Source organism: Vidua macroura, chromosome 12 (assembly GCF_024509145.1).
Source record: "Vidua macroura isolate BioBank_ID:100142 chromosome 12, ASM2450914v1, whole genome shotgun sequence".
In the NCBI taxonomy this organism is placed as follows: Eukaryota; Metazoa; Chordata; class Aves; order Passeriformes; family Viduidae; genus Vidua; species Vidua macroura.
Window position 1 is genome coordinate 21,181,741 of NC_071582.1, and position 24,635 is coordinate 21,206,375.

General features: G+C 46.2%; 1 protein-coding gene across 1 annotated transcript in view; it reads left to right on the top strand.

Annotated features, from left to right (window-relative positions):
* Nucleotides 1–24,635, top strand: part of PIAS1 (protein inhibitor of activated STAT 1) — a 61,213-nt gene that overhangs the window by 4,144 nt on the left and 32,434 nt on the right. The window contains exon 2 of the mRNA XM_053988640.1: nt 21,643–22,087. Coding sequence (XP_053844615.1) covers nt 21,643–22,087 — 445 coding nt within the window. The remainder of the gene's footprint in view (nt 1–21,642; nt 22,088–24,635) is intronic.

A 24,635-nucleotide genomic window follows, 5' to 3' on the forward strand; every position in this document is an offset into this window, starting at 1 on the left:
TTTGGTTATAAAGGTTTTTAAAAATCCCAGTTAGAAGGAGGTAGGAGATGCACCTTATTCAGCTTTATTGCACGAGAAAAATGTTCCTGGAGCGGGGAGAAGTGCTCAGGACTGCCTGGCCATTGGTAAGAATATTCATGGGTCAGGCACACAAGAGAAATAGTTAACAACATCCCACGGAGCAGGGTGTGGGGAGCTCGGATGCTGCTGATATTGAAGTTATTTATAGGGATGGAGGCTCTGAGTGCTGTGCTTTATACCCTGCCCTGCATCCAGCAGAGCCCAGGGAGGGCAGACTTGTCCCTAATGCGTTTGGCACGGTGGGATGGAGTTCCTGGAATCCCTTCTCGGGGAAATCAGCCTCTCATCAGTTCTCTCTTCAGTGCCATTAGAGTGAAAACCAGACCAGAGCTTCAGGCACTTGAGACTGGAGTGCTCCCTGTAATTGTTCTGAGATAGCCCCAGCCCTCTCCTTTCTCTGGAGCATCTCCTGGAATTCCTGTTTGTCCTAAAGCTTGGGGTGAGGTGGGAGCTGACCCTTTGGAGCATCTCCTGGAATTCCTGTTTGTCCTAAAGCTTGGGGTGAGGTGGGGTCTGACCCTTTGGAGCATCTCCTGGAATTCCTGTTTGTCCTAAAGCTTGGGGTGAGGTGGGGTCTGACCCTTTGGATCATCTCCTGGAATTCCTGTTTGTCCTAAAGCTTGGGGTGAGTTGGGAGCTGACCCTTTGGATCATCTCCTGGAATTCCTGTTTGTCCTAAAGCTTGGGGTGAGGTGGGAGCTGACCCTTTGGAACATCTCCTGGAATTCCTGTTTGTCCTAAAGCTTAGGGTGAGTTGGGAGCTGACCCTCTGGATCATCTCCTGGAATTCCTGTTTGTCCTAAAGCTTGGGGTGAGTTGGGCTGGTGCTCTCCATCCCTGTGGCATTGGGCTCTGCTGAAACGATGGAATTTGAAGCCATAGTCCCTTGGTTGCTTGGGAATCAGCATTTTGAGAGGGTTAATTTTTGGATCACTCAGTGCCCCAGAGGCTGTAGAATGATTTTCTCTCTGGGGCTTTTCTCTTACACGGGCTGTTGGTGTTTGGCTCTTGGCTCCACGAGGAGAGAATTTCACCTCCAGAGCTGAAGTTGTGTCAGAAATGTCTCTTTGCTTTTGCTGCTGTGCTTCCAGTGTAGAAAGTTTTGCTTTACAGGTGCCCTACTAATGGAAAACTGGGCTTTATCACCCTCCATAAAAAGTAGTAAAAGCCTTTTGAAAACCCCAGATTTCAGGGAAGAATGCAAACATGGCTTTTGTGTGAAAAACTCCTCTGTAAATACCTTGTGTGCCTCAGCCTGTGCTGCCCCCCTTCGCCTCTGATTAACAGAATTGTGCCTGCAAGAATCACAAACGAATGTTTGTCCTGTTCTTGAGCAGGAGAAAAGGGGAAATGCCCATCTGGAGTGACTGCTGGGGCAGCTGGGTTTTGGGATCCTCTTGCTGAAGCTCAGGTATTGATTGTGCTCTGCCACTGCTCTGTGCAGACCAGTAAGTGCTGAGAGTGTTGGTTTGGGCTTTTTAAAGTGGAGATGATTGGATTTTATGATGCTGAAATTGCACGTGGCACCTTCAATAACAGTCTGTTCATGGAAACAAATGCCTTTCTTAAAAGTAGAGTGAGTAGATATTCAAAAACCTTTTGCTAGGGAGGGGGATGAGGAGGAGAAAGGTGCTTACAAAAGACTGCTTATTTCTGTAATTTTACTCAACGCTATCAAAGCCATTTCAAACGTAGTCGCTGCCATAAAATGTGACTATTTCAAAGTAAATTAAAAGCTTGGGGGCTACAAGACAAACTAGAAAGTATGAAAGCTTTGAGACTATGTGGAGCTGAGGATGGGGCCAGGAGATGGTAGTTTTGTTCTGATCTTGCAGGTTTTCAGGCAGAATTCCGTGGAGCCAGGCGAACAGGATATTATTGTCCCTTCAAACCTTTTCTTCTCCCTCTTTGGCTGAGGCTCCCGTGGCTGGTGCAGCTGGGTTGATCCAGGAGCTGCTCAGCAATTTGCTTCCTCTTGTTTTCCCTTTGGGATTGGGGCTGGCTGTGGATGTCCCTGCTGGTCTGTTGTGTCCCTTCAGAGCGCTCTGGAGATTGGATTCCAAGGCTAGGGAAGAGTGGGAGGGTATTATGGGCTTGTCTGGAATATGGGAAACAAAGAAATGAAAAGCCAGGGTACAATTAGACCAGAGGTCAGCTTGAGCTTGACCTGCACGTCTATGGGAGATGATATACAAGAGATTTATATGGGAAGTGGCAGGATAATTAATGAGAAGGAAAAGGAGCCTCCTAAAGGCTGTGCCTGGGGAGAAGGGAGCCCTGGGCTCTGCAGCAGAGCAGGGACTCCGTGGCCATGTGGAAGTTTATTTAGGGGACAGAGATAAGTGCTGTCACCTCACGGGCTGCACTGCGGATGCTCCGCAGTGAACTTCCCGTGTTTGGGTTAGGAAATGGGAACGAGCTGGCTGGACACTTGGGAGTAAACATGGATGGGCTCTGCCTGGGCTGCAGGAAATGCTCCAGTGGCCACTTCTCATCTGGGAAGGACGCCTGACAGCAGGGCAGGGAGCAAGGGGCAGCTGCTGTGTCTGCCCCGCTTCGGGGCTCACGCAGCCAGCAGCTCCTCCTGCATCAGTGGTGAAGCATCCCTTTATCTCTGTAGACACTCCCTTCCCTGTGCTTTATCTGTTTGTGGTGTATCCTGAGTGCTTTTTCCCAGTCTCCAGCCCTGATAGAAATTGTCTCGCTGAATTCTTTAAACCAGAGTTCAGCTGGGCTCTCCCGTTGGTTTTTCATGGCGTTTCTTTCCGTTTGACGCCTTCTTGCTCCCTTGATCCTGACCACGGATCATTCAGTGATTCTGGCTGGGGGGGACTGTGGGGACCCCAGCCCAGGCAGGATCAGCTGTGGGGTCAGAACAGGTCACTCAGGGCTTGGTCCAGTCTGGTCTGCGAAACCTCCAGGGATGGAGATGGCACCACCTCTGTGGAGAGCCTCTTGGCTGGCTTGGCTGTTTTCATGGTAAAACCAGGGTTGGTTTGGCTTTTTTTTGATCTCCATCCTGAACCTCCTCCTTCAGCTTGTGCTGTGTTCCAGTGGGAAGATCAGGGCTGTTTCCGTGGTGACCTCCTGGACACATTGGAAGGTTGCCAGGAGGTTGCTCCAAAGCCTTCTCTCCACCAGGCTGAACGAGCCCTGTTCCCAAACCTCCTGCCAGGTCATCCTGCTGGACATCTTTGACAAAGAATTTTGGGAATGGGATTTGGGCAGGTGATTCCATGCCATTCCATGTCATTCTCAAGGAGTTTTTTTCTCCTGAGGATTTCTGTTCGTGCACATCCTCAGCAGTGTGCAAAAGTAGTTCCTGAGACTGTCCACTGATACCACTGGAAAAGGTGGGAATTGCTTCCAAAAATGGAAATTTCATAAGCAGTGAACCTTCAGAGGGGAGAAGGTGACACGCAGCTCTTCACCAGGAGGCTCCATGAAGTTATTGCCCATTTGAAGCTCTCCCACTCCTTCCCCTTCTCCCATTAAATCCATGGTGCTAAGTGTGAGGAAAACTGAGCTCAGTCTCCTCCTTGCTTGGCTGCAACACCTGAAGTTTCATCTTTTGTGGCCACGGTCAGTGGAGCGTGCAAACACGTGAGAAATGTTCTCAGAAATTCGTGCTGGGCAGAGCTTAGAGGCCTGGCTTTTCTAAGCTGGGTTTATACAAGATATTCAGCTGCAAAATGGGATATACAGGATGGTTTATACAAGATACTCAGTTGAGAAATGGTTAGTTAGTGTGCAAAATAGAATATAGGATGAAAACAGCAGCAAAGTGAGTTTGCCTTGGCAATTTAGCTTAGGTGCAGCTCCCTGTTCTGTATTTTTTTTTTGTAAAAAGCAGAAGCCAAATGCAGTAGGGCCAGTTTGGTTCAGGTAAAATCTGTAGTCTGAGCTGCAGGAGAGTCCTGTAAAAAGTTGTGTGGATGAGAATGTTTTTGATACGTTCATTCCTCATCTTGTTTCTCGAGACTCCCTTGACAAAATGATCTCACTTCTGTGCAGATGTTGTATCTCGTTTCCCTGGTGCAAAATAAGAGCCTTTGAAGCAGTCCAAGTATTTGTGGAGATTTTCAGCTTCTTGGAAAAGCTGTTGGAGGCAGCTCTGCTCAGGCTCTGGATGGAGCTGTGAGTGCACCTAGAAATGCACAGCAGCAGGAACGTGGGACACAAACAAAGCTGTTCTTTTTGGTAGGTTCTGTGTTGATTTAACAGCCTCTCATCTGTGAATCTGCTGAGGCCACTCCATGGCAGGGCTTCAAATATTTTTTTTTTTTTCCAAGTATCAGAACTGTTGTTGGTTTGAATCACAAGGATTTGAAATAATATTTTTCTAAAGGGTGTCCACCCAGGTTTTCATTCAGTTAATTCCTACTTTTACCTCTTTGCTGTTAAATGTGACTCTCTCTGTTCTGCAGTGACATTTTTATTTGAGGCCCTCGACAATGTCACCTGGCTTTCAGAGGAAATGACTGAAAATAAATGTGTTAGAAACTGATTCTTAGGGATGGAAAAGTGGCTGTGGCAGTTCAGAAAAAGGGTCCATCCAGCCTGGTGGTGTCTCCTGCAGCTTCTGGAAATGAGTGAGTGAGGAAAAGCAGCAACAGGGCAAAGTGGGAGAAATACCCTCCCTGCAATATTCCTCTGTGTCAGCCCTCTGCATCCAGCAGGGTGCATGAGCCATAATAAATCTACTTTCAAGTGCCTTTCTAGGTTTCCTCGAACCTTTATAACCTGATTTTGTTCCCGGTATTTTGGGAGGGATTTCTGACCCTTCTTTTGTTGTTCCATCCGTGGATGTTGTGATGGAGGAGGACAAACAGCTCCTCCCTGTCCATCTCTGTGTGCTGCTTGTGGTTTTCTGGATTGGATCACAGCTGTGCCCAGGTCCTCTATTTTTAGGTTGAAAACTCTGAGCTTTTATTATTTCTTCATTAGGGAAGTCATGCTGGACTTCTGCCATCCTCTGACATTTCCACTTCTCATCTGTGTGTATATATAATTATTTAATAGATTTTTTATGATGAGACCACCAAACCCACCCATACTAGGACCTTTGGGTGAAGCAGGAATTGCCACAATTTAGAATAATTTTTTGTCTTTTTGCTCTCTGCTCCCTCCCAGCCATTTCCCTCAGTGATTTTTGTGCTCGCAGCTGAGCCGATGTTCTCATACCTGTGTTTATCTTGGGCCCAGCAGTGGCAAAGGTCACTCTGCAAAGCTCTGGGCTGGCTGCTCTGCTCTTCCCACAAATTCTGGACATTAAACTGGGCTCTGCCAGTGATGCTCCATCCTTCAAACCCTGCTGATCCGGGCTTCTCTGGGTGTTCAGGAACAGGTTAAGCCCAGAGTGCCAGTGCAGGACTCCATGCATGACCTTCCCCTATTGTTTGCTCCTGGAACAGCTCAGCCTGATGGTAACAGAAGAACTCTGAATAGCAGCTGAGGATCCAGGGCCTGGCTTCACTTTTTTAAAGGAGTTCTTGATGCTGGAGGAATGCTCAGCTTGTGTGTGCAGACTGGATTTTCATCGTTTCCTTTGACCTCTGCTGTTCTGTTGTTTCTAAACACAGGGAGGACTCTGAGGTGGTGCCAAGCTGTGTGCAGGGGAAGCTGAGATGTGTTGGAACTTGTTTCCCATGTTCAGTTCACTCAAAAAGTTTGGTAGAGTGTGGCTTTGTTTTTTAGAGGACATACACACAGTTTGGTAAGAGGCTTGAGCTAATTAATAATTGATTAATGGCGTGGACTCCATTCCTTGGGCCCACACGATGATGTCTTGATGCCTTTATTTGTATTTTTCCTTTTGACATAGAGGCTGAGCAGTACTGTGAAGCAATTAAAACATCCTTCCCTGGAAATAGGAGCTGTAGGTTGTTACCTAGTGAGTGGATCAGGAGGCACAAAGGTGAAGCCAGTTCATACTAAAAATCTCTGCTGAACCCCAGAAAATGCCTTGTTTTGTCACCAGACCCTAAATAATCCTGTGTGTGTAAAAGGGTATAAATTCATGAACGTGTGAGAGTTATTCAGAGGCCATTAATGAGCTGCAGAAGCCTTGTCTATATGCAAATTCCTGTCCAGGGTGGGATTTGGATGAGGTGCTTAATGAGGTGGGGCAGTGGTCAGGATGAAAAGGGGCAGTGATGGAACATCTGCCCCCAGAGTGGGATGGGAATGGGGGGAGGAAGGCTTGGAAAAGTGAGGGAATGTTGAATCAGAAACTGCAGCTCTCTCACTTGGTTGGGATTTTGGTTTTTCTATGGAGTTTTCTTAGGCAGCTCTGTGGATCCTGGTTTATTCTTGTGGCTGAAGCTTGGAAAAGCGAGGGAATGCTTAAATCAGAAACTGCAGCTCTGTCTCTCTAAGTGGGTTGGGATTTTGATCATTTTGCTATCAGAGTTTTCTTAGGCAGCTCTGTGGATCCTGGCTTATTCTCGTGGCTGAAGCTTGGAAGAGTGAAGGGAATGTCTGAATGAGAAAGATGGGAATGGGGGGAGGGAGGAAGGCCTGGAAAAGTGAGGGAATGTTGAAGCAGAAACTGCAGCTCCGTCTCTCTAACCTGGTTGGGATTTTGGTCATTTTGGTGTTTTCACTTTGGATCCTGGTTTATTCCCAGTGAATGCAGGATCCTGTTGGAGTTCACTTGCAGCAGTTTTCGTGGATTTGAAGTCCTAGGTGTGGCTGAAACTTGGCTTCTAAAAACCCCTCATTCCATCAAGGGGTTTGTTTCCGTGCAGGGTAGGGGTTATTGTGGGAATAAATTCATTGGATTCAGTCTGATGGTAAGGAAAAGTGTCTGGAGGGTGAGGTGGTGGCTTGGGGGAATGAAATCTCCCTCTTCCCACCAAGCCATGTCCTTAGCATGTGCCAGAGTGCTGGGAAAATGTTCCTAAAGGCCCCGCTGAGCTCTGTGTGGGCCAGGAAAATATTGCATGCAGCACATATAGAATTTCCTAGCTCACTGCGTGCTTGAGCCCATAGGTAACACTCTGGTAATACACAGAAAAATGCAGTTTTCTGGCATGGACAGCTCTGGAAGCTGGAAGGACAGAATATCCCAGATTTTGAGGGGTGAAATAGGATTGTGGGGTTGCAGTTCAGGCCTTGCTTAAGATGCATCTTTGGCTGCCTTTTCATCCCAAACCATTTTCTTTCTGCTCACTGAGGGCTGAAGAAAAGCAGGAAGATCTGCTTCCTGTGCCGGGGAGAAGCCCTGCCTTGGGCTGAGAGGAAAAACTGAATTTCCTGCTCCCCCTTCCCCTTTCTGTGTGCCCGGGGCTCGTGGAGCTGCAGCCCCGGGATCTGCATCCGGGCCTTGGCACGGGCTGCAGCTCGGGGTCTGGGGTGGGATCCGGGGTTTGGGGTGGGATCTGGGGTTTGGGATGGGATCCGGGGTCTGGGGTGGGATCCGGGGTTTGGGGTGGGATCTGGGATTGAGATGGGATGCAGGGTTTGGGGTGGGATGCAGGGATGGGGATGGGATCTGGGGTTTGGGGTGGGATCTGGGGTTTGGGATGGGGTCCCGGGTTTGGGGTGGGATCCGGGGTTTGGGATGGGATCCGGGGTTTGGGGTGGGAACCCATGTTTGGGGTGGGATCTGGGCTTTGGGATGGGGATCCCACGTTTGGGATGGGATCCCATGTTTGGGGTGAGATCCGGGTTTGGGATGGGATCGGGGGCTGGAGCTGAGGATCCGGGCTTTGGGTTGGGATCTGGGCTTTGGGATGGGTTCCTGGCTTTGGGATGGGTTCTGGGGTTTGGAGTGAGATCCCACGTTTGGGTTGGGATCCGGGGTTTGGGGTGGGATCTAGGGCTGGGGATGGGATCTGGGCTTTGGGATGGGGATCCCACGTTTGGGATGGGATCCCATGTTTGGGGTGAGATCCAGGTTTGGGATGGGATCGGGGGCTGGAGCTGAGGATGGGTTCCTGGCTTTGGGATGGGATCTGGGGCTGGAGATGGGATCTGGGGTTTGGAGTGAGATCCCACGTTTGGGTTGGGATCCAGGGTTTGGGGTGGGATCTTGGGCTGGGGATGGGGATCCCATGTTTGGGATGGGATCCGGGTTTGGGATGGGAACTGGGGTTTAGGGTGGAATCTGGGGCTGGGGCTGGGGATCCCACGTTTGGGGTGAGATCCAGGTTTGGGATGGGATCGGGGGCTGGGGCTGGGGATGGGATCTGGGGTTTGGGATGGGATCCGGGTTTGGGATGGGATCCGGGTTTGGGATGGGATCCGGGGTTTGGGATGGGATCCGGGTTTGGGATGGGATCCGGGGTTTGGGATGGGATCCGGGTTTGGGATGGGATCCGGGGTTTGGGATGGGATCCGGGTTTGGGATGGGATCCGGGGTTTGGGGTGGGATCCGGGTTTGGGATGGGATCCGGGTTTGGGATGGGATCCGGGGTTTGGGATGGGATCGGGGGCTGGGGATGGGATCTGGGGTTTGGGATGGGATCTGGGGTTTAGGGTTTGGGATGGGATCTGGGGTTGGGGTGGGATCCTGGCAGGAATCCTCCCTGGCTCCTGTCCTGCAGCAGCCAGAGCACTCCCCCAGGCGGGTGTCTCTGGTGACTGAGGCAGGGCTGGGCACAGGGCGTGGCACTGGGAGCTGCCAGGATCCCCCCGGCCTTGGATTCACCTCACAGAGCTTCTCTTGCCAATTTCTCTAATCATCAGCTATAATTTAGCACTGCAATCCGTGTCAGTTTAGGATGTAAATATAAATGACATACTATAAATACAGCATTTATTCATTATCTTTATTTATTATATTTATTTATCTATTTATAATACATAAATAAACTGCAATTCTGTGAGGACAAGAGGTTTTCAGTGGGAGCTGAGCTTTTCCCTGCCCAAATTTTCACCTGGGCTTGAATTCAAGTCACAGGATTTCTTTTGCTGATTTCTCTAATCATAAAATACATTTCATCACTTCAATTTTTTAAAAATATGTGATGTAAATATAAATTCTATACTATAAATATAGAATTTATTTATTTATTTATTTATTATAAATCAATAAACTGCAATTCTGTGAGGACAGGAGGTTTTCAATGGGAGCTGAACTTTTCCCTGCCCAAATTTTCACCTGGGCTTGGATTCACATCACAGAAGTTGTTTTTTTTTTTTTCTGATTTCTCTAATCATAAAATATATTTTAGCACTTTAATTTTTTATCAATATGTGATGTAAATATAAATTCTATACTAGAAATATAGAATTTATTTACTTTATTAAATTTATGATAATGTATTTATTTATTTATAATAAATAAACTGCAATCCTGTGAGGACAGGAGGTTTTCAATGGGAGCATTTCTCTAATCATAAAATATATTTTAGCACTTCAATATTTTTCAATTTGTGTGTAAACACAAATTCTATACCGTATAAAAATAAATTGCAATAAGTAAATCATTCCAGAGTCATGGAAACACGAGTTTCTTGGTGCTGGTACCTAAAACCTGCCCCTGTGGATTCACAGGTAGGTGCTTCTATAAAACAGAAAGGGGCAGCAGTTCTTCTAATAGAACAATCCAATTTTTAACTAATACAGTGGGAAAACATCTCAGAGGCACAAATCCTTTATTTAAACACCATAAAAACAATGTAAAAAGACAATTTCTCAGGATCCTTCAAGCTTTTAATTAATCTTTATGACTTATTGCCATATGATTACTTAAAAAAAAAAAAAAAAAAAAAAAGCTGTGTACTTTGCTGCCTGAGGAAATTGCTGTGCATGGCTTTGGAGACCTTAGGAAATAAAGAAATGTGGAATTTTCTTGGGAATTTGCCTTTTTCCGTGGAGGTGCCAGGGTGGTTGCTTGGTGGAATCCTTGTTCTCGCAGTGGGAGTGCACGGCTCATTTCTGTGACCGCGTTCAGGCTAATTGCTGCTGGAATTATTATTAAAAATTATTTAAAAATGATTATTTCAGTGCTCTTCGAGGGCACAGCCTCCTTGGCCAGTGCATTTCAGAGGATTTGTTGTCAGCAGATCTGTTTCCTTTGGGAAGGGGAATCTTTTAGTGATGAATTATCACTTCCCATACCTGAAGTTTTAGCTTATGTCATAGTTCTTATTCCCCCTTTTCCCTTCTTTTTCTTCCCCCTTTTCCTTTTTCTTCCCCCTTTTCCTTTTTCTTCCCCCTTTTCCCTTTTCTTCCCCCTTTTCCCCTTCTTTTTATTCCCCCTTTTCCCTTTTTTCCCCCCTTTTCCCTTCTTTCTTTCCCCCTTTTCCCTTTTCTTCCCCCTTTTCCCTTTTTTCCCCCTTTTCCCTTTTTTCCCCCTTTTCCCTTTTTTCCCCCTTTTCCCCTTTTTTCCCCCTTTTCCCCCTTTTTCCCCCTTTTCCCTTTTTTTCCCCCTTTTCCCTTCTTTTTCCCCCTTTTCCCTCCTTTTTCCCCCTTTTCCCTTCTTTTCCCCCCTTTTCCCTTCTTTTCCCCCCTTTTCCCTTTTATTCCCCCTTTTCCCTTCTTTTTCCCCCTTTTCCCTTTTTTCCCTTTTTTTTCCCCCTTTCCCTCTCCTTTCCCCCCTTTCTTTCCTCCCCCATTTGAAGCTGTTTTGGAGCTGTCAGTGGAGGCTTTTCTGTATTCCAGAGAAAATCCCAACAAACCTCCTGTGGGATGGATGTGACCAGGGTGATCCTGGTCCTTGGTACCACTGACAAAACCTGAGCTCCAACCTTGGGAATTCATTTCTTGAGGGGAATTTTGCCTCAAATTCCGAAAGAAAACGTGAATTTTGTCATGTTCCATTTTGCCTTTCATGACTTTTTCCCTGTTCCGGTGTGAATTGTGAGCTGATCACTCCAGTTTTGCAGTTTTCCCTCTCTTGGGGCATTAGCAGAACCATTGGTTACTTTTCAGGGAAATGAGATTCAATTATGTACTGCCTTCACCCTGCTGTTCAGCACTTTGCAATTCAGTATCCAAATTTAATATGATTCTTAATTAAACCTTCTTCAGATACCAGAATAATAGTCAGGGATGATGTCGTCTGTCTCCTGTGCTGCATCCTAGAAAATGGGACAAATGAGGAGAAAACAGGGGATAGTTTGGGTACATTTGAGTGCATAATCTCATCTCTTGAAGTGTTAGCTCATTTGGAGCTAATTAATAGCAAAGTTTTAGTGGATAACTAATTTTTCACTTAGGCCACGTGGGGAATAAATCACTTTGCAAGGTACAGAAATAAGATTGTATTTTCGAATCTTGGAAGAAAATCTGCATCTCTTATGTCAATAATTTATTTTAATCAAGTTGGAGTTGAGAAACACAAGCCAAGCAATGCTGGCTGTTGGTGCAGCAGAGATTTAGAGAGTTTTACAAGCAAACATCACCCCCTGGGTGTGGGAATGTTGGTCTTGGTGAGTGTGTCCTGCTCCTGGAGTACATTCGTGGAATTCCAGGTGCATTCTTCTCCAGCTTTCCCTCCAAATTGACTCATGAAAGCTGCCTGTGCTTCATGCAGGTATTTGAGATATTTAGGAAATTATATCTGGTTGGGAAAGGATGGCTGGAAGGGAGTCTGGCAGGAAGATCCTGTCTGGAAATCCCAAATCACTCCCAGAGTTGGTGGGACCGTTTATTTTGTGTTAATTGTGGATTCTAAAGTGGATATTTCATTGTTTTAAACCACTGAGGGAGGGGAAATCAGTGTGAATTTGTGACCTTTGGTGGTGGCTTCTCGGTCCTGTCTTCTTTGACACAAACAGACAGCATTTCAGACTGTTCCTGAGTGCTCTGGCAGATGTTTGACTTTGATTAGAAGCTGTGGTTCTGAGAGGACACTGGGTTTAGGAAGCTCTTTGCACATCTGGCTGCATCTGCTCCTCATCCCGTAGGAGTTGGCTCTTCTGTCAGCCAGCGAGGCTTTGCTGAAGAATATTCTTCACAAAAAGTCCATTTGTCTGGCTGTGACCCTCTCCCAAATAATTGTCTTCCCCCTCAGCCTCAGGTGTGTTTGCTGCTCCTGTGTCAGATCCAGGAATTCCTGAACTGGAATTCCTTGGCGTGGAAATCATTCCCAGCTGCTGAGAGAAAAAACACCAGGGACAATTAAGTTTAAGCGTGGCTGAAAAGAACCTGGAGTCTCCAAGAAAATGGAGATTACCACTGTGTCAGCAACCTTATTTAATACCAAAAGTAATAATATCCTTCACCTAGCAGGGAAATTCTCCTGGGACTGCTAAAACTTTCGTTACGGATTAAGATAAAACGGGACTTGCTTTAAGTCAAACCCGCTTTAGACATGACTTAAGTCTTGGCAGACTGCTCCTAACAAATCTCTCTCCCTGCTGGAGCAGATCCCTGCCCCAGCAGCTCTGCCTGGCGTGGTTGGTGTGTCCTCATTGTCACCAAACAAAAACCCCACAGAGTTCAGAGGGCAAACATTGAATTTGGGGGTCTGGTCACACCCTTTGGCTGGATCTCATCAAAAACCCCAAGGGTTTAGTGGGCCAACACTGAATTTGGGGGTCTGGTCACCCCCTTTGGCTGGATCTCATCAAAAACCCCAAGGGTTCAGAGGGCAAGCACTGAATTTGGGGGTCTGGTCACACACTGTGGCTGAATCCCACAAAAACCCCACAGAGTTCAGAGGGCAAGCACTGAATTTGGGGGTCTGGTCACACACTGTGGCTGAATCCCACAAAAACCCCACAGAGTTCAGAGGGCAAGCACTGAATTTGGGGGTCTGGTCACACACTGTGGCTGAATCCCACAAAAACCCCAAGGGTTCAGAGGGCCAACACTGAATTTGGGGGTCTGGTCACACACTGTGGCTGAATCCCACAAAAACCCCAAGGGTTCAGAGGGCAAACACTGAATTTGGGTGCTGTGTTTGCCCAGTTTGGGTGGATCTCCCTCCCAGAGGAACAAACTGGAGGAAAAGGGCTGGATTTGGGGTCTAGAAGGGCACTAAAGTGCCAGGTTTAGGTTTTTCCCATCTCCCAGAGCGCAGCAAAATCCCACAGGCATCTGCCAAAAGCACAGGACAAGCTTTAAGAGGTGGGGTTTGTGTTGAAAATTCCAAATTCTGCCTTTTCCCAGCAGCAGTTTGGGGAGCTGCAGCTGCCTGTGTTTGCTTTTCCAATATCCTGTCGCTCATCACTGAGTTTTGGGACTTTTATCACCGTGGGTTTTTGGGATCCTGGCACTGACAGACATCTCAAAGAACTCGGTGACATCCCTGGGGTGGGATTAGGTGGGAGAGCTCTGGCTGGAATTTACAGGCTGGAATTTCCATTTATTGGTGTTCAGGTATGAAACAGCATCACTGAGCTTCCTAAATTCACTAAATTTGGGGATTTTGGGTGTTCAGGTATGAAACAGCATCACTGACCTTCCTAAATTCACTGAATTTGGGAGTTTATTTGTGTTTAGGTATGAAACAGCATCACTGACCTTCCTAAAACTCACTGAATTTGGGAATTTATTGGTTTTTAGGTATGAAACAGCATCACTGACCTTCCTAAAACTCACTGAATTTGGGGATTTTTGGTGTTCAGGTATGAAACAGCATCACTGACCTTCCTAAATGCACTGAATTTGGGGATTTTTGGTGTTCAGGTATGAAACAGCATCACTGACCTTCCTAAAACTGAATTTGGGGATTTTTGGTGTTCAGGTATGAAACAGCATCACTGAGCTTCCTAAATTCACTGAATTTGGGGATAGTCAGGTTTTACCAACATAATAAACTAGAAGAAGTGCTGGCCAGGGGAATATTCCTTGGATTAATTATCTGTGGAATTCCAAGTTCTGTGCTTCCATGGGCTGGTACAGAAGGATTTTGGTGGGAGATCCTGCCCAGATCTTCCACCTGAAGTGCTGCAGTTTTTATGATCTCCTCCCTGCCAAGCTTCTTAATGTTAGCACTGAGCTTAAAAGTTGTAGAATCTGAGCTTAAAATGGCACAATCACAGAATGCTTAGGGCTGAGAAAGCTTCATCCCTCCCAGGCTGGTTCAAAGGTCAGGATGTTCCTATAAATAGATTTGCAGCCATTGAATTCCCAAGGAAATCTCCTGTTTGTGAGCCTGCAAAGGTAAATAACACCTGCTGGCTGCAGCTTTGTGGCAGGGCATGCATTACTCGGGGAAAATCAGGAATGCATTTCAGCTTTGGGGAGCCCAGATCTCTGCAGGTGCCATCAGGCTGTTCTGGCATTTCCAGCATCGTTTTGTTGGCTGGTTTTTTTCCCTGGTTTCAAGCTTGTTTTTCTTGTTAGCTGTTCAGTTTGCTCCTGCAATTACAACCTGGCTTTTCTGAGCGCTGATACCCTGTGGAAACAGAGCTTTCTTTGATGAAGAAACCCTCAATCCTCTTGTATGTGCAACAAAATCATATTTATACCTGCAACTGCCTTGTCCCTTTACTCCTCTAGTTCTGCCTTCAGCCCCAAACCCTTGCAGGTCCCTCTGCAGCCAAAAAAGAGTTTTTTTTCATGATGAAACCCTCCTTAAAGCCTGGAGGATGTTGCATATTTATGATCTTTGCTTCACTCCCTCCTGCAGAATTTTGGGGAGAACAAACTCCCATTTTTATAGTTCAGCCCTGAGAGTTTCCTTGGGTGAGCCTTGCAGGTGGGATTTAGGGTTGTGGGTTATTAAAAGTGGGGATGTTTTAAGCTCTGTGATTGGCCAGGTTGATAAATTTTAAATAGCCAAGAGCTTCCGTGTGAGTGTCCTTTTTCCAGAACATTCCTCTCAGGGGTTAAGGAGGCTGCTCAGAGCTTGCAGGAGCTTTATTTTTACAGCTGGGGCCTGGGGTTTACTGGGATTCATTCAGAACCATTTCCATGCTCATCTGACACTTCCTCGTTGCTTTTATTAGAGAAAAAAAGATCAATTTCAATTTTTTTTTTTAACCTGTCTTTTGGAAGTGATCATGGAATTCCTTTTTCATGAGGGGGAGATTTCCATTTGTGTTGTCCTTGACCTTTGAAGGAATTTGCTTGCTCTCTTCTGTCATAATGACTCTTAATTACTAAAAGATTACTAAAGCTGATCACTGTGGTTTTAATAACCAGAAATTTACTGTCACTGCCTGAAATTGCTGTTTGTAAATTGATGATCTCCCCTTTTTTTTTTTTTCCTCATTCTCTTCCATCTTTTCACTGGTTTGAGGTGATTTTTTTTTTTTCATTCCTATTTTTTTCTCCCCCTTATCTTTCAGGTTAATGCTTGGATTGCTTTAGGCACAGAATGTGGTGTGGGCCCAAGCCAAATGCTTCTTGTTGTTCTGGCAAATAATTTAAATTATGTTTTGGAGCTTATTCCCTGCTTCTACTTATCATAAACATCCAGGAATAACTCACTGGATTCTCCTGATAGATCCTAGGGCGGATCACTGGAGCAATATCCTTTTTAAAAAACATGGATCAAACTTGGATTTGAATATTTTGCTTTGAGGACAGTTTTGGTGCTGCTGGATGGGTGAAAAATGCTTAGTCTTGTCCATCACTCTGTGGATGCTGCTCAGTTTATTAAAAATATAAATTAATACTGGTTTCTGCCTGGTTTTTACCTCTCAGACAAGTCCCTCCCTTCTAAAAATGGGGGGAATAATTCAGATTATTTCCCTGAATAATCACTGCCTGTGAGACCAGCCACAGGTTGTCCAGGGGATTTCTTATCCAGAGGCACCAACACTTGTATGTTATTTATTTTTAAGCTTAATTCCCAGCTTCCATAGGTCATGGAGGCAAGATGCAACTCCTCAAAGTGCTCTGGGCTGTTAAGCTGTGCTGAGGGCTGGAATTCCTGGAGCTCAGTTTGGGAATCTTTCCTTGGCTGGGTTTGTGTGGAAAGCCAAATTTCATCTCTGCTGTTGCAGAGAAAATCCAGGTAAATGATTCTTACCTTCATCAGTTTTCATCTCTGATAGCTTTTATAAGAAATATCCTGATTATTTTGAGAAGGAGCTGTGGGTAGAAGATCCCTTCCCTATGGATAATCACTGGAGAGCCTGAGGGGAATGGCATCAGTGCTGCCCATGGATTACTCCCATATATTTCAATTTTTTTTTTTTTTCCCAAATCTCCTTGGTGGGAATACTCCTTGTTTCCAGGTGGGTTGTTTCAGAGTGTTTCCTCAACACTCAGCAGAAATTTGGGATGCTCCTGCAGCAGCAGGAATGGCATCAAATGCTTGGGATGACACAGCCGGAAAAACAGCCCGGGTTGGACACGGTGCAAAGAGGGAGGTGGGAAAACAGCCTGGCCTCTTTCCCACCTCACACAGACAACTGTGGGGCTGGCTGGATGGCAGCACACCCCCTGAGGGATTTGGGAAGGCTGCGGTGCTGCAGTTGGGGTGCAGGGTAAGGAATGCATGAGTGGTGCAGTTCTGGTGCGGGAGCACGTGGTCGAGTTGAGTTGTGGAGCAGGAAATGTCAGAGGTGTGTTCAGGGATCCCCTCCTCACTCCAGGAATGCCTTTACAGGCAGGCAGAGCAGGAATGTGCCACCAACCCCAGCTAAGTTGGATTTCTGGAAAGCTTCTCCCGACTTTTACTCTCTGAAAAAATGTTTCTCACATTCCTCATCCTCTTCTTGAATTTTGGGTGTTCCCTCAGTACCAAAACACACAGTACCAGCGTGTGCTTGATGCTGGGATTTGCTGGAAACTGTGGCAGGCACATCCTTCTCTCTCTCTCAGGATTTTTTCATTGAGGAGCACAGAGAGAAAGAAAGAGAAAACAATTTCTATTTCTGCTCCTTGTTTTTCCCATGTGGAATGTGCTTGGAGAATTGTTTCCCTGGGGTGATTGCTTGGTTGGGTTCTGGTGAGGATTGTTTGGGGCTGGTGGCCAATCCAACCCACCTGTGGCTGGGCTCTCAGAGAGGGGCACCAGTTGTGAGGAGTTTAGATTTGGTAGTTAGAAAAGTAGGTTTGAGTTTTAGTATCTCCTTTAAATAGTAAATTAATGTGTTATAGCACAGTTCTAATAAAGAAATCATTCAGCCTCCTGAGCTGGAGTCACACATCAGCATTTCTCCCCACTTGTTCACCTGCATTTACAACAGGAAACCAGTTTGGAGCTGAGTGCCAAAACCTCAGCCTTTTTAGAGCTAAACAACATCAATTCCTTGTGCAGTGCTGTTTGCAGGAATGAATATTCCCAGAACGAAACACCTGGAGCTGCAGTGTGCAGGATTTCCCTGCAGCCAATCCTCGGGAGCTGTGCCTGTCCTTTCATTTCTTTGCAGTTCAGCTTTTTGTTGTTGTTTTGTTACTTTATTTCCTGTTTGGATAGAGAAATCCAAACATTTTGGCAGTTGTGCTCAGCAGCCAGGGCTGGGGGCAGTTATCTGTTTTTTTGGGGGCAGTTTTTGTGCTGGGCTTTGTACCTGGCAGGTGCCAGTGATCTTTGTGCTCCGCTGCTGCAGGCAACAGGAAAGAAAAGCAGCATTTCCTGCAGCAAAACTCTTGGTGTCTTTGCCCTTCAGCTCTGCTGCTGCAGCTGAGCCAGCGAGGGGTTGGAGTTGAGATGAGGTGAGATGTGGCAGAGAAAACAGGAGAAATGGAGGCTTTTTTGTGGATTTTCTTGGTGCGTTTGGCAGCACTTGTGTTGTTTCCCTGCTGTGTTATCCTGCCTGTCCCAGGGTCAGGACACCATGGATCAGAGCATGGAGAGGGCTTGGATTTCTGCTGGTGGAGCTGGGCTGGTGTCAGATTATGCCCTTTTCTGACCCAGACATGGGGCAACTGAGAGGTGTTTAAAAACTTTTATTCCATTTTCAGTCTCCTGAGAAGGGTGAGGCAATACAGATGTTATAATTCACACCACCACAATCAGAAGTTAACTATTTCCTAATTACATTATAAGTATTTCTTGGTCTATCAGCTTTAGCCACACCATGCTGTAAGTGCCTTAAAGCCAATCCTCTAAAATTACCCTTTGTGGGTCCCACTACAGTGCATCCTTCATAGTTCTATTTCTCTAAAATATCTAGTTTTATTTGTAAGGCCATCCTTTGAAACTTGTTTCTAGTTCCATTTCTCTCTCAGCAATGTCTGTGCTGTTCCATGGCATTTCTAAGTCAGCATTTCTTATCTCTTACAAATCCATTTCCCACAGGTTGGGTCCTGTGAACCACAGCTGGGTTGGAGGAGGGAACAGGAATTCTCCTCTTGGTGTTGTAGGAGAGTTTTCCCAGCTCAGCTTCCCAGGGCCACCATCCCCTGGCAGTGCCCTGTGCAAGCTGGGGACAGTGTGAGGCATTGCCTCTCTGTGATGTGGATAAAAGGTTTATCTATAAATTATCAAAGTATAATCAACCCCCAAGGCTTTATTGCTGGTTTTAAGGATGGATCTGTCAGTGCCCTGAACGCTGCAAACAAAATTGTTCTTGTCCTCGTGTGCGAGGAATGCGCCGGGGTGGGGAAGATGTGGGGATTTTGTTTGTTTTGGTCTCTGAGTCTGGCTCCAGCATGGACCCTGCTCTCTGTGTGCTCATTCCAGCTCGCCTTTACCTTAAAAATGGAAATTACCCAGCGTGGAGCAGGAGCTTCTCCCTTGCCTCAGTTATTTCTTAATCCTCTTGTGCTCTTGGCAGGCTGAGCCCGTGAGTTTATCACAAAACAAGAACAGAGTGAAGCTCTGAGAGGTTCTGCCTGTTCAGAAAGTGACTTTTAATGGTGATGGCATTAAACTCTTCAGCTGAAACTACTCATTCTGTTGAAGAAGTGTTTGTATAGCATTATAAATAGTGTTTTTCCATGTTTCAAATCTATTTGTTTCACTTTCCTTTCAGCTGTCAACACTTCAGATTGGAGCTGAAATGCCTTATTCTTTTAAGACATCTTCATTTCTTACCAAGTACCTCGTCTGTTCTCATTAGTGGCTCTGTGACAGTCTCAGAGTTAAGTGTGAAGAAGGTTCTTGGGGTATTCAGGGAAATAAACCAGCTCCAGTTCTATCCAAAGGGTTTGTGAGGTTCCTGAGCCGTGGTTCAGCAGAGCAGAAATCTTGTGGCAAATTTGACTTCAGCGTGGCTGCTGCAAACCTCATTAAAGACATTAATCATCTCATTTAGGGCTTTTAAATACCAGGAGCAGTTTCAGTGGAGGGAAATCCTCCCGTGGACACCTGGGCAGTGAAGATCTCTTGCAGGTCTGGAGCTCTGAGGAGATGATGGGAGTTTTGGGCTGGCTTTGTTAAAGCCAGGGGTAGCACCTTTCTAATCTTGGGGTAGCACCCCAATCAGGGGTAGCACCTTTCTAATCTTTCTAATCTTCAGGTTTGAGAATGAATGTGGAAAAAAATCAGAGCAGTGCTTGAGACTGAATACTTTGCAGAGTTTGAAGGACCAGAGAGGATGGGAGCATTTGTAGTCAAATCCAGAGATTTCAAATGCAAATTCTGGTTTGGGTCTTCATCCCTCAGTGGCTGGGAAATTGCAGAACCCTCCCTCGTGTGCTGCATTAGCTGCTTTGGTCCCAAATCCATCCATCAAGTGTTGTTTGGAATCAGATCTTCTGGGATTGGCTACAGAATATCCGGGGTGTTTCATGCTTTCCTGCAGAAGATGAGGGCAGCCTGTCACATCGATGGGTTTCAGGCTTTGTATTTCTTTGTGATTCCTTGGGAATCCAAGCTTCTGCAGGGATATCATCATTCCAGCTGCTGTCTCAGGCCTTCTGATGTTGAGCAAGCCCCTGTCAAGCACTGAAATGTATTTTTCAATAAAAACCAGGCCCTGAAGTTGATTTTCTGGCTCCTGCCTGCCCAGTTGATGCACACTGGTGATTACTGGTTTCACTGGTTTGGGAAGTGTTTTTCCCAGTTCCTGGAGAAGTGAAACAGGTGACAAGTTGTACCAGTGTGATTCATTAGATCCTGTTGGGAGGCACTAAATGGCTGTGTTAATGAAGATGCTAATTAACAGAGGGCAAAGCCCAGCTCCCCCATCCAAACAGGATAGGCAGCTCTGCCGGGAGAAGAGCAGAGGTGGAATGGGAGGAGGTTTCCTTTAACCCAGGAATGGTGGCAGGGGCTCACATGGAATTATGTTCACTCTCCTTTGAATGTCACTGATCTCCTTTCTTTCAGCCTGTGTGGATCAGTTCTGCTGCATGGCAGAAACTGAGGGAGGCACTTGGAAGTGCTGTTTGGAGTTGAGGATTGGCACAGCTTGGATTTTGTCAGTGTGCAACTGCTTTTACATCCAGCTAGAGCAGGAAAAAATCGGTAGCGTCAGAGATTCTAGCAAGTGATTAAAAAAATAATTCGAGTTAGCCTTTATTTTGCACCGAGTCCTCTTCTCAGCTTTTTGCCCACAGAATGGAAATGCCTTCAAAAATCTCTCATTGCAGACTTGAAAATAAACACTGAGCATTGTAATAAATAACGTGAGCATTGTAAAAGGGGGCAGAGCAGTGGCACAGGGCCTTGAAAACCTTAACGGGCTTCAAGCCCTCTCTGGTGTCCATGAGGATGCCAAAGTCACCTGTTAACTCTTTGTTTTGTTTCTTTAAAGCAAATGGTTCTGAGCCTTCGTGAGGGTGCCAAAGTCCCCTGTTAACCCTGTGTTTTGTTTCTGGTGAGGATTCTGGAAGTCCCCTGTTAAGCTTTGTTGTGTTTCTGGTGAGGATTCTGGGAGTCACTTTTAACCCTTGGTTTTGTTTCTGGTGAGGATTCTGGAAGTCCCCTGCTAACCCTTTGTTTTGTTCCTGGTGAGGATGCCAAAGTCCCCTCTTAACCCTTTGTTTTATTTCTGGTGAGGATTCTGGAATTCACCTGCTAACCCTTGGTTTTGTTTCTGGTGAGGATTCTGGAATTCACCTGTTAGCTCTTGTTTTGTTTCTGGTGAGGATGCCAAAGTCCCCTCTTAACCCTTTGTTTTATTTCTGGTGAGGATTTTGGAAGTCACTGTTAACCCTTTGTTTTGTTCCTGGTGAGGATTCTGGAGGTCATCTGTTAACTCAGTTTTGTTTCTGGTGAGGGTGCCAAAGTCACCTGTTAATTCTTTGTTTTGTTTCTTTGAAGCAAATGGTTCTGAGCTGTGGTGAGGGTGCTGAAGTCCCCTGTTAACCCTGTGTTTTGTTTCTGCTGAGGATTCTGGAATTCACCTGCTAACCCTTTGTTTTGTTCCTGGTGAGGATGCCAAAGTCACCTGTTAACCCTTGGTTTTGTTTCTGGTGGGGATTCTGGAAGTCGCTGTTAACCTTTTGTTTTATTTCTGGTGAGGATTTTGGAAGTCACTGTTAACCTTTTGTTTTATTTCTGGTGAGGATTTTGGAAGTCACTGTTAACCTTTTGTTTTATTTCTGGTGAGGATTCTGGAAGTCACTGTTAACCCTTTGTTTTATTTCTGGTGAGGATTCTGGAAGTCACTGTTAACCCTTTGTTTTATTTCTGGTGAGGATTCTGGAAGTCACTGTTAACCCTGTGTTTTATTTCTGGTGAGGATTCTGGAAGTCGCTGTTAACCTTTTGTTTTATTTCTGGTGAGGATTCTGGAAGTCACTGTTAACCCTGTGTTTTGTTTCTGCTGAGGATTCTGGAATTCACCTGCTAACCCTTGGTTTTGTTTCTTTGAAGCAAATGGTTATGAGCCTTCGAGTTTCGGAGCTGCAGGTGCTGCTGGGCTACGCGGGCAGGAACAAGCACGGCCGCAAACACGAACTGCTGACCAAAGCCCTGCACTTGCTCAAGGCTGGCTGCAGCCCCGCCGTCCAGATGAAAATCAAAGAACTCTATAGGAGAAGGTTCCCCCAGAAAATCATGACCCCAGCAGACCTGTCCATCCCCAGCGTGCACTCGAGCTCCATGCCGGCCACGCTGTCGCCTTCCACCATTCCACAGCTGGGCTACGACGGCCACCCCGCCACGTCCCCCCTGCTCCCCGTGTCACTGCTGGGACCCAAACACGAACTGGAACTGCCCCACCTCACCTCGGCCCTGCACCCCGTGCACCCCGACATCAAGCTGCAGAAACTCCCTTTTTATGACTTGTTGGACGAGCTGATCAAACCTACCAGCCTAGGTAAGGAGAGCTCCTGCAGCACTCGCTTGTGTTTGGGGGAAAATGGTCAAATTCAGCTGCTGCTGCCAGCAAGGGGTTAAATATTGCATCACAGCAGTGTTTAGAGAATTGCTATTTTTGGTAACTTTTGGAACAGATTGTTCTACATGGAGAGACATCTTACCTAACACTCATTAGTTGCTTTAGCTGAGCCTCTAAACATGGTTTAAACATCCGTTATTTTTAAGGGGTGGGGGGGGCTTGAGAAAAAACAAACTAAATCTTAGAAAAAAAAAAAAAACAGTCTGCTTTCAGTAGTTCTTATAAACCACAGGGTTTCATTATTAGAAAAAAAAACCCAAAGTAAACAGAACTATCCCCAAATCCATCAAGCTTCTAGAATGTTCTCATCCGTGCTGGGAGGGAGTGCCAGGCTGGAAATTTGCTGGATCCATTCCAGTCTGAGCATCTGAATTTAGGGTTCTTTTGCAGTTGTGGCTACTTTCCTTGCAGCTGATTTTTGTGTGAAGGTGTAAATCACTGGTGGAGCTGCTGAGGAGAATCTGCTGCTCCCAGAACATTACATAATGTGAGATTTTCCTGGCTCCACAGAGCCCTTCACAGCATGGTGACTTCTAATACTCTTCAATATTGCCTAAATGCACCAGGCCTGGTGATTTCTGTGTGGTGGAACCTTCTGCTGGCTTGAAACCCCAGGAAAAATTCCCTGCTGGTAGGAGGAGCAGATTGGTGAGAGGAGATCTGGGGAGAGGGGGTGGGTGAGTGAGAAAAAAAAAGTCCTTTGCAGAAGAAATCCCTTGTAAACAAAGCTGAGCAGGTACTTTCCAGTGACAGTCTGGAGGGCTGGGGGATGTGGGAGGCCTGATGTGTGAGTGCTGAGGTTGTCTGTGCATTTCTGAGGGATCTGGCACAGTATTTTGCATATTTTTTTAGTTTAGCTGCTGTAATTGAGGGAAAAGCAGAGAGATTTTGGTAATCTGATTTTCTGTTTCAGGTGGTTTTCCCACCTGATGTGCGAGTGCTGAGGTTGGCTCTGCACTTCTGAAGGATCTGGCACGGTACTTTGCATATTTTTTTGGTTTAGCTGCTGTAATTGAGGGAAAAGCAGAGAGATTTTGGTAATTTAATCTTGTGGTTCAGGTGTTCTTTGCAGAGGTGCACTGTTTCTGTTTAGCTTTAACCTAAGCCCTGACTGGTGAATAACCATTCCAGGCAGAGCTAATGAGGTGTTCAGGATGTGCCTCACCACTTCTACATCAGAAATACTTCAGAGCAAGGCTGTAATTTCCACAAGACATTCCAGTGCAGGAGTGATGGTGTGCATTTCTTTATTTATTCCTGGATGTGGGAAGAGCCCTTTGCTGTCAGCTCTGAGCACCCCAAATGCAGGGATCATCATTCACGCCCTGCCAGCTCTCAGTGCCTCAGGAGCTAATGGACAACGGGATATTTCTCCCCTTTGTGGAGTGTCAGGGTAAGAAAATGGAAGTGCAATCCCAAGCAGATACCTTTGGAAGCAATCCCTGTCCTTTCTGGTAACTTCAGGAACGTTTGGGGCTTGTTTTGTGTGGGAATTGTTTGTCTGAAGCAATCCTATTAAAAAGCCTTTGAGTTGAGAGTTTGGGGGAAGAGCTTCAGTATCCATCATCAAATTCTGGAATGGTTTGGGTTGGAAGGGACCTTAAAGCCCATCCCCACACCTTCCACTACCCCTGGCCCTGGACACTCCAGGGATCCAGGGGCAGCCACAGCTCCTCTGGGAATTGATCCCAGCCCCTCCCCAGCCTGTTCAGACTCCGATTCATTTTCTGCATTTGTGCATTTACTGATACTTTGACTACAAAATCTGAAATCATTTGTAGAACGTTTGCCCCAGATGGTCTGGGCATCCTTCTCCGTGCTGCCAGCAGTGTGGGTTTCCTCAAGTGTCCCATGTGTGGGTTCCCTGGTTTGTTTTCCACTGGCAGATATTACTGCAGCCACTCAGAACTTGGAATTTAGCCAGTGTTTCAGCATCTCCTGCTTGCTTTTTCCCATCAGATTACTCATGGGATAGGGATAAAGGACTTTTGAATTGACTCTGTGTCCCTCCCCCACGAGGATGAACTGATGACCCGATGTGGGGTTTGGAATAATTCTCTGCCTGCTTGAAACGGAAGGGAAAGAAAACGTCTGTGAGAGAGAGAACTTGTATAATTCAAACTTCACACCCTCCTGAAATGACATAAAACTGGGCAGAGCACATCCTTGGGTGCTGGGATTGCCCCTGCTTGTTCCCAAGTGCAGCTGGGAAGGTTTGCTCCAGTTTTCTGTCCCTTTCAGAAGTGATGGTTGGTTGAAGAAGCAATAACTTGAGCAAGCCTCAGGGCAGGGAGTTGCCCAGCAGGGCACTTGAGCAGGCATTCTGTACCCAAATATTTCGTGTGGGTGGGTAGCACACAGCCAGTGTGAGGAACAGATAAGGACGTGAAATCTGCTAACTCTTATTTGTAGGAACAAAACAGGAACAAAAGGAGGAAATAGAAATTCTTATATTTGAATGCAGCTC